Below are 13,071 nucleotides of genomic sequence, written 5' to 3'. Positions count from 1 at the left end.
ACGCGTCGGCCCACGAAGTGTTCGTCGCCTCGTCGGTAGAGCCACCCAGTTCGCGCAGCGTCCACGAGGCCACGAGGCGAGATTGATCGCCGCGTCGCGATCCCCAAATCGGCGCTAGGGTTTAGGGTTTCCGAGGAATCGAGCCGCCGCTTTGGATCCCTCGTGGATCGCGGTTGGGTAAGAGCAAGTTCTCAATTTCCGACGAACTCAATCCATCCATCCATGCGAAGCATGGGGCTGAAATGCGGCGGAATCACGGCGAAGGGTTCTGAGCGGGCGGTTGGTTTGGGCGCAGGGGGATGGACGGGGACGACGGCGCGGAGGCGGCGCAGCGGGAGGCGATCGCGGCGAGGATGCGCCGGGAGGACTACGGCGGCGCGAGGACGCTGCTGCTCGAGACGCTCCAGACCAACCCGAGGCTCGACGGCGCCTTCGAGATGCTCTCCGTGCTCGAGGTCCTCTGCGCCGCCGCCGAGACGCGCGGCCGCCCCTTCCCCGGCCGCGGCGTGGACTGGTACAGGGTCCTCCAGGTGCTCCCCCGCGACGACGCTGCCAGGATCGACGCGCGGTACAGGAGCATCGTGCGCCAGGTGGAGCCGGTCAGGGACGACCTCCCCGGCGCCGAGGCTGCCCTCCGCCTCGTCAATGACGCGTACGATGTGCTGTCGGATCCGGCGGAGAGGGCGCGGTATGATTCCATGGTGGCACATGCTGAGCTGTGGTGCGACGATATCTTACAGACAAAAGGGGTTTGTGGTACTGATGGATCAACTCCTGATGATCCGAATCCAAAGCTGGGTAAATTGAGCAACCTTGATGCTGAGGATGATGCGGTGGCTGGCGTCGCAAATAATGTGCCTCCATATGGTCAATACACTGACAGATCGTGTTTGGATGCAGTCAATTGTTCAAATGCAGCTAGCTCTTCTAGAACTAAGAGGACTGACCCGTGCTTTCTAGTTGGCGATGATGATGATGATGATGGTTTTCAGTTACCTGATGAGAACCATGTTGACAAGAAGCAAAAGAGTGTATGTGAAAACGATGTGCATTGCGTGTCATCACCCGACGAAGATTTTCGCAGATTGTCTGATCCGCTGGATTCCAGAGAAGACCAGCTTTGCTCTAGTACACAGTATGACATTCATAATTTTGAGAATGATAGGGGGATATTGAATTTCGCTGCTGGTCAGATTTGGGCAGCATATGACTGGGAGAAGTTCCCTCGCAGATATGCACGGATAAACAAGATTTTAGCTGACAAAGAGCAGCTATATGTTTCATGGTTCAAACCATCCCCACAATCCCATGAAGAGAACAGGTGGCTTAGTGCAAGCTTGCCATTTGTTTGTGGAATTTTCGTTGCAGAAGAATGTCAAATATCGGCAACTTGTCCAACTATGTTCTGTCATCAGATATCTTCTGACAACTGGAATCATCATCTTAAAGTTTATCCCCAGCAAGGAGAGGTATGGGCAATCTACAGTGATTGGGACATTGGATGGTGCAGTGACCCTGTGATGCGGAAGAAAAGTCCCTTTTATGTTGTAGAAATCATTACCAGTTATTTAAAAGGCTTGGGTTGCACAGTGACAAAATTGGTAAATGTAGATGGATATAAAAGTGTTTTCAGAAGGTGTCTAAGGAGTGAGAGAGAACAATTATTACAAGTCCAAATTCACAATCTCCTCATGTTTTCTCACAGGATCCCTTCATTTACATTTACTTGTGATGTTGGAACAGTGTTTGAGCTTGAACATTCCGCTGTTCCACAAAATTTGCAGCATGAAAATACATCAGCAAGTGTTGCTCCTTTGTCCCCACTTCAAGGTTTACATGATGTCTCAAATGGCTTTCATGAAGCTGCTGTCACGCACTTACCAGAGCCTTCAACCAGCAAAATTGATTTAGGTAAACCCCAGCAAGGAATGACGAACTACAATAATAAGTTATCACCTGAGCATTTTGTGGAGGGGCAGATCTGGGCTGTATATGATGGTTGGGACAGAATGCCACGATCTTATGTCAGAGTAATCCGTGCTGTATCCCATACTGCAGTTTTTGTGTTGAAGTTGGAACCTCACCCTATGCTCAATGAAGATATACGGTGGGTTGAAGATGGTCTACCAGTTGCTTGTGGGGTGTTTCGAACTGGTACGGAGACTACTTACAAGGAGATGTCAGAATTCTCTCATCTGGTAGAGTGTGACTGGAGCGCAAAGAGGTCTTTCTATCGAATTTTTCCAAAGAAAGGGGAAATATGGGCAATGTACAAAAACTGGAAGATAACTTTCAGTAGTACTGACATTGACAAATATGAACCTTGCATGGTTGAGATCCTCTCAGACTACTCTGATGAAACTGGAGTCAATGTATGCAGGTTGTGTCGGGTAAAAGGCTTTTTGTCCTTTTTCCAGAGAGTAATAGTGGAAGACTTCCATTTGACAAGGTTGATTTCAAGGTCTGAAATGCTAAGCTTTTCCCATCGCGTTCCTGCTTTTGTAGTGATTGAAATCAAAGACCGTGATATACCCAAAGGGTCATGGCATCTGGAACCAAATGCCCTTCCTCTCAGGAATATTGTTTGACACATGGGAAGTAGAAAAAAAAGTTTAGAGTTTAGATAATTGTAAAGACCGAATGTTTGTTCCGAGTTTTAATAGAATCATTGCCTTTATTGTCCTGACTATCTTGTCTTTTAAGAGAGATGTTCATTCCGATATTCCTGCATTTTGCATCCTGATGCAGTGGACGTTTTTTTTCTGCCCTCTTAGCGATCACAGATCAGAACCGGTTGGTCTTAGAACTTGGAAATGAGGTGACAAAGTGATGCCAAACAATTATTTGATACAAAGGTTTTCCAATTTGTACATGCTTGTAATGTTATTGTGCAAATCTTCCGATATTGCCATACTGTGCTCTACCTGGATGCAAATACTGAAACATTGTCTTGTATAGTGCCATCGAATTCTTGAATCTAAGCAGGGTATTGAATATTGTTAGATTTTTTAGTAACTATTTTTCCCTTGTCATGCTTATTATGCCATCAACTGTGCATTTCCCGTTCCAATTGCAAATAGCTCCTAACATTCTAACCAGTTGGGAGATCTCTTTCCTAATCCTTCTGCAGTTAACCCCATCTTTTTGCTTTTGTATATGTTTATAAGCTAAAATTTAAATTTTCAACCTTAAATTTGACGTAGATTTTGAGGTTTTTCATCGTAGCTTATTTTTTAGCCTTGAACTTTCAGATCGCTAAGAATACGTATATAAAATTTTTATTCATAAATTATTTTTTATTTGTAAATATACCATTTAGTTTTTATCGCTAAATAAGCCAAACAACCGCCCCCTCTTCTTGGCCTTTTCTCGGTGAAAAATCGATGGTGAAAAAAAACATCCTCCCAGCTAATAGCCTAATATGGTCAATGAAAAATGATGGTGGAGCGCAAGACTAACGATGATTTGTTTTTTTGCCTAAGAAAGCAAAGCCACACCTATCAGATAATGTGAGGTCTATCAATGTTCTTTGTGCATGAGGGCGTCCAACATATCTTTGTAAATGGTTCTGCTACGATCAATATGATATGTCCAAGTGTAACTGGTTTTTTCAGTTTACAGAAACAAACATAGTCTTCTGCAGACTTTTTTACTTTATTGCTTAAGGAGGTACAATCTCATTGTTAAGTCTTTTCGTTAAAAAAGCCAAACGATAAATTTATAAATAAAAAATAATTTATTAATAAAACTTTTATATACGTTTCTTAGTGATTTAAAAAACTCCAAAATCAATTTCTAATTTAAGATGAAAATTTAAATTTTAGCTTATAAGTATAAACAAAAGCGAAAAGATGAGTACGCGATCTCAATTATTTGGTTTGTTGCGTACAACAGGTCTTTTTTTAATCATCTTTTAATTGTTATTTACATCAGCTGTAGGCTATAAGTTTTGTTGGGTACTTGTGGCTGTCTTTACCTGAAGCAAATGATATACTTCCGTGCTTGTTGCTTCTAATTTTTTACTGTTACTTGTATTTCTAACTTGCAATAAGCTCGCAATAAAGTTGTTAATCATAAAAGGCACTAAATTTTGTGTCTTTGATTTCTTGCTCAATTTCAACCTAGTACGGTTGTACCTTCTATTCAAAGAAAATTGTAGATTAAAATAGACAATAACATATAGTTTGCCTTTTGCCATCAAGACTTTATGGAGTTAGCTGTAGTCTGCAATGCCCTCGTTGGAAGTATGCTAATTGCTATTTTTGTCCACATACGCTTATTGATCCAACTTACTGTTCTTCATTATTTTTCTCCACTAACATGCTGTTCTGCTAAACTGATGACATCGAAATTCTTGACTTGATGTATTCGTTTTTCTTGTGCTCGAGTACAGTTGGTTTCAAGACTTAAGTACTTTTTTATATGCAAACCTGAAGTTTCCTACTTCCAACTGCCCTGAGAGATTTAAGAACGACCGATGTAGTTGAATTCATGATGCTCTATGTGTTTCCTTGTGCTCAAACGCAACTGTTTTTTGAAACTTTGCATGGTACATGTACATGCAGTTCTGAACTTGCTCCAAACTGTTTTTTTGAAGCTTTGCATGTTAAGGCTGCGTTAGTTGCCCCTTGTTGGTTAACTTATCCCGTCGTTTTCCACACGTACGCTTCCCGAACTGTTAAACAGTGTATTTTTTGTAAAAATAAATCTATAGAAAAGTTGTTTTAAAAAAATCATATTAATCTTTTTTTTATATTTTTTAATAATTAAAAATTAATTAAATATGTACTAATCTATTATTATGTTTTCCGTGCCGGGATAAGTTAACTTACCTCCTCTCTAACGAGCACGGCCTAAATGCAACTCTGAATTTTCTGGCTCCCAACTGTGGAGAATACACTCCTGAATTTCAGACACAGATGAATCTTGTGTGAAGAGGCGTGCACTAACCTGCAAGATTACAGGTCAATTGCTTCATGCACCATCCAGGCATCGGCATCACGGCCTGAAAGTATTGGAAACATGTCACTCTGGAGGCTACAAGTTGTGGGTAAGGATCGAAGTGGAAATGATTGTCCAAGGTGATGCTGAAGCCTGAGAGTGCAATCTTGGTCTCTAGCGTGCTCAGAAAGGGAAGTAGGTGAGAAGCAGAATGTTTGAAGATATCATGCCTCTTGTTTCTTTAACATGGAGTTATATGGCGATTTGTTTCATACATTTCTAATTTGCAATTATAACTCTTCAAAATTGTTAGGTGTCATGTTAGCATGTCCTTAAAAATTGATGTTAAGTACAGTATACAGCAAGAAAATGAAGGGGATTAAGGGCCTTGTTTAGTTCCCTAAATTTTTTTTCTAAAAACATCACATCGAATCTTTGAACACTTAAATAGAGTATTAAATATAGATAAAAATAAAAACTAATTGCACAGTTATGGGAAAATCGTGAGATGAATTTTTTAAGCCTAATTAGTTCATGATTAGCCATAAGTGCTACAGTAACCCACATGTGCTAATGACAGATAAATTAGGCTCAAAAGATTCGTCTTGCGGTTTCCAAGCGAGCTATAAAATTCATTTTTTTATTCGTGTCCGAGATACCCTTTCGACATCCGATCAAACGTTTGACGTGACATTTTTACCAAAATATTTTGGCAACTAACCAATACCTAAATACGTGTGTCTGCGTCAACGACAATCCTCCGCAGTCAGGTTTAATGAATCCTTGAGACTTCTTAGAAACTTTGGAAAAAATATCTTGATTTTCAAATGCATTGAGACGTTTGGATTGGGATCATGTAGCTCTCTTTCTGAATGTCAAGCTGTATTGTTGAGATCTGACTATCAACAATCATAGCAGCGTAATTAAGAGCACCAAATCACAGACTTCCTTGTTGATTCAAACAACACTGCACTTTCGGTGCAGGTAGACATTGAATGCATGGCAAGTGATGATCTTGGTTTTTGGTATAATTCCGGTGTTTATGAGAGGTTATAGTTGACAGTTCCTCTTTGCCTACTCTGCCCTATAATTTGTTCTTTCTTGTTCTGACTTTTTTTTTCCATAGGTTTAAGGATGTACTCAAGGACATAAAAGAATATCCCTGGAGGTATACCTAAACAGCACCCTGATTCTTCCATTACATTACTGCAATCCCTTTTTCTTTTCAACCTTTTTTTTTATCACTACCAACTCTGTTGATTGTATTTTTAATCTGTCACGCTAGAAGGTGCCAAGAACTTGAACTATTTTGCCTTACATGATAGTATAAATGCGTAATAAACATAAGATGTTTGTCTGCAAGAGAAACAAATGTACAAGATACTAACAGAAATGCATGCATAGAACAAAGTTTGCTGAATATTTAACTGGTGTAATGCTTACCTCTGAATTGGAGCCTACTGCAAGTAACCTCAGCTGCGGTGGTTTGTTGTTTCTAACACGAAGTGGACAGGGTGAAAAAAAGGGCTCAGGAATCCAATAACAAAAGTGGGCCACTTACCAGTGGAAATTGCCACCAGTCTCCATGACAACTGACATTATATATCCCATTTCACCAAATGGAAATGGAGGACCTTGAAACAGTAGATTCCGTTGTCATCTTTTCTGCCAAAGTTATGTCCAATTGCCCATTAAATTGCTACCTGATTGTGTCACTTGTGTGATTGATGGAGTTCACCTTCCATCTTATGCACCTAATATAATATCCAGGTTTGATTAAAATAATTCTATTTTTTTCCATCAGTTAGTGACTTAGTGGGGCTCCAGTCACCACAACCTGTTGCTGTTCTTCTCTCTCTCTCTCCTTTCATAGGACAAGTATAAAAGAGAAGCTTTTCTCTACTCCCATTCAGACAAGAGAGGGAGAAGAAGGGGAGAAGCTCCACTCTTTCTCCAACCCAAGTGGACGCCATAGCAGGCATGGAGAATGGAGGTGAAGAAGGTTACGGAGGAAGCAGATGCAAGAGGATCACCAGAGAATCAGATGCAGCCAAGAATGGTGCAGCCACCAAGCTGCAAGCTCTGAGGCTCGTCGAGGACCTGTCCCTCCCTTCTGTAAGCTCCTCTCTCTCTCTCTCTCTCTCTCTCCATTGCCATCTAAAAGCTCTAATGCTTCTAGTTCTACAAATCCAGTGGTTTATATCGTAATTGTGGAAAAACTTGAGCTTGATCCTCTCCTTGCTTTAGTAAGAACACTAAATTGCAAATCTTTTTTGCCTTTACCCATACTCCTACTGGATACAGAGAGATTGCTACATGCTCTTTTGATCTTTCATGAATCGGTTGATTCTTTTCCAGATGCCATTGTTCTTCTCCCTCTCTGGTGCATACATGCATAGCAATAGGCAATAGCATGCACACCAGAATCTCTTTCCCTTTCTCAATGCATCAGCACTCCAATGTCAGTTGTTCTTTACTGCCCTTTTGTCTTTGCCATTGCATCCAGTGTTCCCTGCACATTGAGATGTGTGATGAGTGATAGAGTAACCAGTTATTATCTCCTTGGATACTCCAGGGCCCCCTTTTCTGATGAGTCACTTTTTTTACCTCTCAACTTTTAGCCAAAAGGCTATAAAGGTACTACTATCAATCAGCCAAACAATTCCACTGCAGCAGCAACAGAATTTTCTTATAGGTAGGAACATGAACAAAACTGCTGAGATCAGAATGATCTCACTAATTAATCCATTTGCTAATTAACTATAGCTGAATCTACATGGCTTCTGTCTCTCTGTCATAGGGTACAGAGCAAAAGAAAAGCCTGAATTTTTCTCAGTTTTCTTGACCAAGTACATGGCACTCACGTGGTCTCCTATCCTCACGAGGGACAGCAACACTGATAAAAATCATTAAAATTTTGAAAGGAAAAATACTTTTACCTGTTGTTTTTCACCTCCTTATTTGACCACCCGATCAGAATCCATCGAGGCTGGCATCCATCGACATAGCAAAATGAATATAGCCTTTGTCTGTCTTTCGTGCATGCATACATCTGTACTGATTTGCATTAAGAAAGAAAATATATTTTCCATATAGTAGCACTCTGTATTCTCCAGTCAAATACGGCACATGTGGCAGATTAATACGTATTAAGACTTTGACCTAGAATATGTATACGGAATGAGCTAATAATATACGGGCAAGACATCCATTTCATCCATCGGTATCGTAACATGCTGAACACCAGTAACAGCTACGCATATTTTGACCATATGCACGTGCTGACGTGCACGGTTTTTCTACTGGGCCAGTGCGAATTAGTGACCGTTTCATTGTCAGCTAGCTAGCCAAGACCCAAGAAGAAAAAAAACACACACACTAGTATATTTTAATAATATAAAAGTTTACATTTCCAACCTCCTGTATTCTACTACAAAAGTATAATACCTTGTTGGATGTCGTAATCCTTACATTACAGCCAAGAATAGTTAATTAGATAATAGTAAGATTCCCATGGGATTAGTAAATAAATAAAATTTACTTGCTACCTCTACTAGCTATATGGATGTCAATGATTTTGGCTACCCGACCATAAGGTATGAGAGGGCATCACAAGGCCACATGCTTTTCTTTCAGAACTGATGATCACCAACGGTAGGGCAAGTACTGCACGTGATGCATAAGCAGTAGTTTTACGAGTTTTGCTTCCGTCCAACAAAAAGTAACAAAAATACTTTAAGCTATCTCGTAGTACCAAATCGTTTCTAATCGTTGGATCTAATAGTACACATCCTACTCAGCTAGAACCAAGAGTGTAAAACGATTTGGTATTTCGAGATAACGGTACCTCGAGATGCTTTTTATTGAACCTAAGTAAATCTCTAGTTTTATATTTATGCATATGTAATTTACTCATATCAATTATGTTAGCATATCATGTGTGATGCATATGCAATTATGCATGCCAGAAGCAGGGACAGATAAGTTTAAAACTGTACTGTATGTATATGCCCATAGCAAACTGCAGAAGAAAAGAACTGGAATTCATAATGCTGTTCAGTTCAGCGGTGGCTCTCATGTGGTTCAAGACAGGACCACCTTAATTCATCTTGTCAATGTTCCAATTAGCAAAAGCTGGAATGGATGGTTAGGTGAGAGTAAGACCACACATATACATCCATTGACAACATTTAGTAGAGATAAGTAGATAGCTAGCTGCACCTTTAATTAGTGAGTCATCAACATAGTACATAGTGTAAGACCAGCCTAACCCACTAATAAAGCATATCATTCAGTTAATTAACTTATACATGTAGCTGATTATTGCAGAGTGGCCCCTTAATTAACTGCTTGATTACTTAGAAGCAATGTAAGTATAGGAGATGATGATGAATTGATGGTATTTGTGTGTTGTGTTGATGGGTGAAATGGAACTGAAAACTGCAGGTTCAGGTGGTGGTGATGAGCGCCAACATGGGCTGTTCGCACTGCCGACAGCGGGTCACCAAGGTTGTCTCCAAGATGAACGGTGAGGATCCTTCTCATCCTTCTGAAATTCCCATGGAACAGGAAAGCATGGATGTGTCACATCGAATCTGAAGATGTGATAAATATACACCACATGCACAGGTTCAGTCCTGAAAAAATAAACTCGTTTGAGGTTGAAGGTTAATAATGCGTTTAGATCGAGAAAATTTTCGGCAGAAGTGTTACGTCAAATGTTTGACTGGATGTCGGAAGGGTTTTCGGACATGAATGAAAAAACGAATTTCACGGCTAGCCTAGAAACCACGAGAGGAATCTTTTGAGCCTAATTAATCCATCATTAGCATATGTTGGTTACTGTAGCACTTATGGCTAATCATGGACTAATTAGGCTCAAAAGATTCTTCTCAAGATTTCTTTCATAACTATGCAATTAGTTTTTTTTCATCTATGTTTAATGCTTTATTTAGGTGCCAAAAAATTTAATGTGATATTTTTGGAAAAAAAATTTTAAAACTAAACAAGGCCTAAATTGCACCGACAGAAACATGCACGGAGATGATACACAGATACGATGTTTCTGCTGTTTGTGAATAGCATTTTGGTCAGTTAACTACAGTATTAATCTGTTGCTGATCTGTTTCATCCGCTTGATTAATTAGCAGGGTTGCTAGATTACATGGTGGATTTTGGGAAGAAGGAAGTGACAGTGAGAGGGACGGTGGTGCACACCAAGAAGAAGAAGAGGAAGCAACACAAGATGAAGCACGAGGAAAGCAACAAGGGAGTTGCTGCAAACTGGGAGAAGAAATCAGCGTCTCAGACCGATGACAGCGCCAAGACGCTGGCCTGGTTCTTGCGATGCTACAGTTCATAGTAACTAGTCTATATATATATATATATATATATATATATATATATAGGGTTATATAGTAGTAATATATATAATTATTTATACTTATATCTAGAAGCTATAGCTGCTTGATTAATTGTTTATTCTCTTTAGTGACTAGTGTTATATTTTCATTTTTTTTGCTTGAAATAATGTATGATGGTAGAAATGTATATATTACGTGCATTACTGCATGTTATAAAAATAAATCCCATATTTGCAATGCAAGTTTACAGAAAAGGAATTGGCTGTTGACTTCTTTCTCTTTAAAATATGTATCGGTTCTTCCGTCTCTTTAAACTTGTGTTAGGGTACGTATCTGTGGACGCGTGATTATGATGTGCAAGCCTCTTCGTGTAATAAAAAAATTGAGCGTCTCTTTCTTCTCTTTTAGGCCATGTTTGTTGCAACTTATGATTATGATTATTGTAATCTGAATTATAAAAATAATTTGAAACAAATAATTAGATTATTGTAATCTAGAACACATATTATTATAATCTTATAAGCTCTCCCAAAGATTTTATTTTTCCAGATTATTGAGTGCACAAAGAATCATTACCCTTAGATACTTTAAATTAAGTACACATCTTACCGTACATTACTTATTTCAGCTTATAATAATCCAATTTTAATAATCTAGATTATAATAATTATAAATGAAAACAAATAGGGAGTTAGTGTGTCTTTGAGCCATATCCACGGGTGTTTAAACGTGGTAGTGCTTGCGTGTGTGCGTGCGTTTCTTTCGTAATCGAAAAAAAATATTGAGCGTTTATCTCTGCTTGCCTCTTTACTAGGACCATCTGAACCACCCCTACCCAAACCCAAACCAAAGACAGTGGATTGATGTCGTTTTCAGCCAAGCTAACAGCTCCATGCAATATTCGATCAGTATAACCAACACCCAACACGCCTAGAGAATCGGATCCATGTAGGGCAATACGCCAGCCAGGCAACCCCTTTCTCGCTGCCATCAGATGCATCCAAATCTCTCTAGCTTGGCAAATTAGCCACAGGGTTACAAAAGTTAATTACATGTTAGTTTCGACCAAAAAAATGTTAATTTGATCTGATATATAGGTAAGACCGTACATGCAAGCTGCTCCATTGAAGGTCTGAAGAACACAAAAGGGGTTGGTCATGCAGTCAGGCATGCAGCATTTGATAGTTTTTTCAGAAAATTCAGAGAATGATTTCAGCGTCGCAACGACGCCAAGGTAATGGAACAAAAGAAGCGTTAACGAACTGCTGCATGCATGAGCTTGGGGGACAGGCATTAGTGGCGCCTGAATATTCTCCTTCACATGGAATGCTTTGATCATTTGACACTTTTGTGTGTTTTTGCCTGTGTGTAGTACAGTTTCAGTCTGATCACAGACAGTGGAAAATGTGATGGAAATTCACATCAAAGACAAGACAGCAACAAGTGACTGAGATCAACCTAGTCACCACAAGAACACATATGATGTGATGGAAAGTTCAATTGCATGAATTGGAGGACGGAGATGCCATGAATGGATTCAGGATCGACTGAAATACACATATAGATTGATGGAAAGTTGAGTCTGGTTCCAAGTACCAAAGAGAAAAACGTTGGATACATTGAGGGTAGATAAATTCAGTAAAGTATTTCATCAAAAAGTTCAGTAAAGCACTGGTGCTAATCATAGGAAGGGCCAAAGGATTGGTGCTCCTGCCTTTCGAGAAAAGCGACGGCATGCAGGAGCAAAAGTGAGATCCAGACTCAAAGACGGACAGGAACAAAAGATAAGATGCCAGAAGATCGAGCGATGTGGATGTCACCTGGTGCTGAAAATCTTGCCAGCTTCGTCAGGTAGCTTGGAGTCTGTCAGAGTTGAATTTCAGATTTGCTGTTCCTACAAATTCAGCCCAAGAACTAGTAAGGGCATTCGAGGATTAAAAATTCAATACTGCTTTTTCTAGCATCGCTCTCATATTCATTTTTCAGATAATGAAACTTATTTCAGCATTTGCTTCAAAAAAGCTACCACCAACCGCCCTCATTTATTTTCTTATGTTTATGCTTATAAGTTAAAATTTGAATTTTAACTTAAAGTTATTTTTTGAGTTTTTCATCATATTTTCTTTTTCAGTTTTGCTTTATATAGCTAGAAACACTCATGTAAATGTTTTATTCATAGATTATTTTTCCGCTTGCAAATATATTGTTTAATTTTTTTCCAAAGAAAAATCATAAGATTATCAGAGCTGTTCCGGGACGAGCAACAACGAATTATAATATCATTTTTTCTTTTAAAAAAAAGCTGCTTGGAGTTACAACCTAAAGACGGAAATAACACGTATCGGTAATCACTCTCAGCGGTACGATTCATGTACAGGGGAAGTTTCAGTGACGTGAGAAGTCACTGAAACCTGATCGATAATTGTCTGTCGAGACTCGAGAGGCAACAAAACGATGTCCCTAAACGAAAGCAAGATCGAAAATAATGTCTAAAAATGACCCTGTCTCGGACACCATCACCTGACCCTGACGTGATGTTCAGTTCTTATACAGATCGCCCGCCGGCGTGACAGGCGGCGTCGTCGCCGGCGGCGGTGGCGGGCGACCTGTCCAAGGCTGGACGGCGTAGATGAGACTCCGCTTCAACCGTGAGGAGGCATGGACGGCTGGGATTACATAGCACGTGGGCAGTGGGGATTCGACAGCGGGACCCACCTATCAGTGGGCAAGAGGGTAAACCCACGGTGCAGACAGACGCGCAGCAAGC

The 13,071-nt window shown here is 40.0% G+C and overlaps 2 protein-coding genes across 3 annotated transcripts; both read left to right on the top strand.

The window, feature by feature from the left end:
• Positions 1-65: 65 nt before the first annotated feature.
• LOC102713964 lies at positions 66-2,682 on the top strand. Its single transcript, XM_006645207.2, has 2 exons — positions 66-177; positions 296-2,682. The coding sequence occupies exon 2, from the start codon at positions 300-302 to the stop codon at positions 2,586-2,588; it is 2,289 nt and encodes a 762-aa protein (XP_006645270.2). The 5' UTR covers positions 66-177; positions 296-299; the 3' UTR covers positions 2,589-2,682.
• Positions 2,683-6,848: 4,166 nt separating this feature from the next.
• LOC102713692 lies at positions 6,849-10,304 on the top strand. Of its 2 annotated transcripts, none has more exons than XM_006645206.3 (3): positions 6,849-7,056; positions 9,388-9,469; positions 10,092-10,304. In XM_006645206.3, exons 1-3 carry the CDS (start codon positions 6,922-6,924, stop codon positions 10,301-10,303), a joined length of 429 nt encoding a protein of 142 aa, XP_006645269.1. In that variant the 5' UTR covers positions 6,849-6,921; the 3' UTR covers position 10,304. The 2 variants fall into 2 exon arrangements, with proteins under 2 accessions (XP_006645269.1, XP_015695914.1); XM_015840428.2 differs by having other exon boundaries at positions 10,089-10,304.
• The last annotated feature ends 2,767 nt before the right edge of the window (positions 10,305-13,071 follow it).

The sequence above is a fragment of the Oryza brachyantha genome, chromosome 1 (assembly GCF_000231095.2).
Source record: "Oryza brachyantha chromosome 1, ObraRS2, whole genome shotgun sequence".
Classification (NCBI taxonomy): domain Eukaryota; kingdom Viridiplantae; phylum Streptophyta; class Magnoliopsida; order Poales; family Poaceae; genus Oryza; species Oryza brachyantha.
The sequence above is the reverse complement of the archived record's forward strand: the minus strand, read 5'-3'. Positions and strand labels throughout refer to the sequence as shown.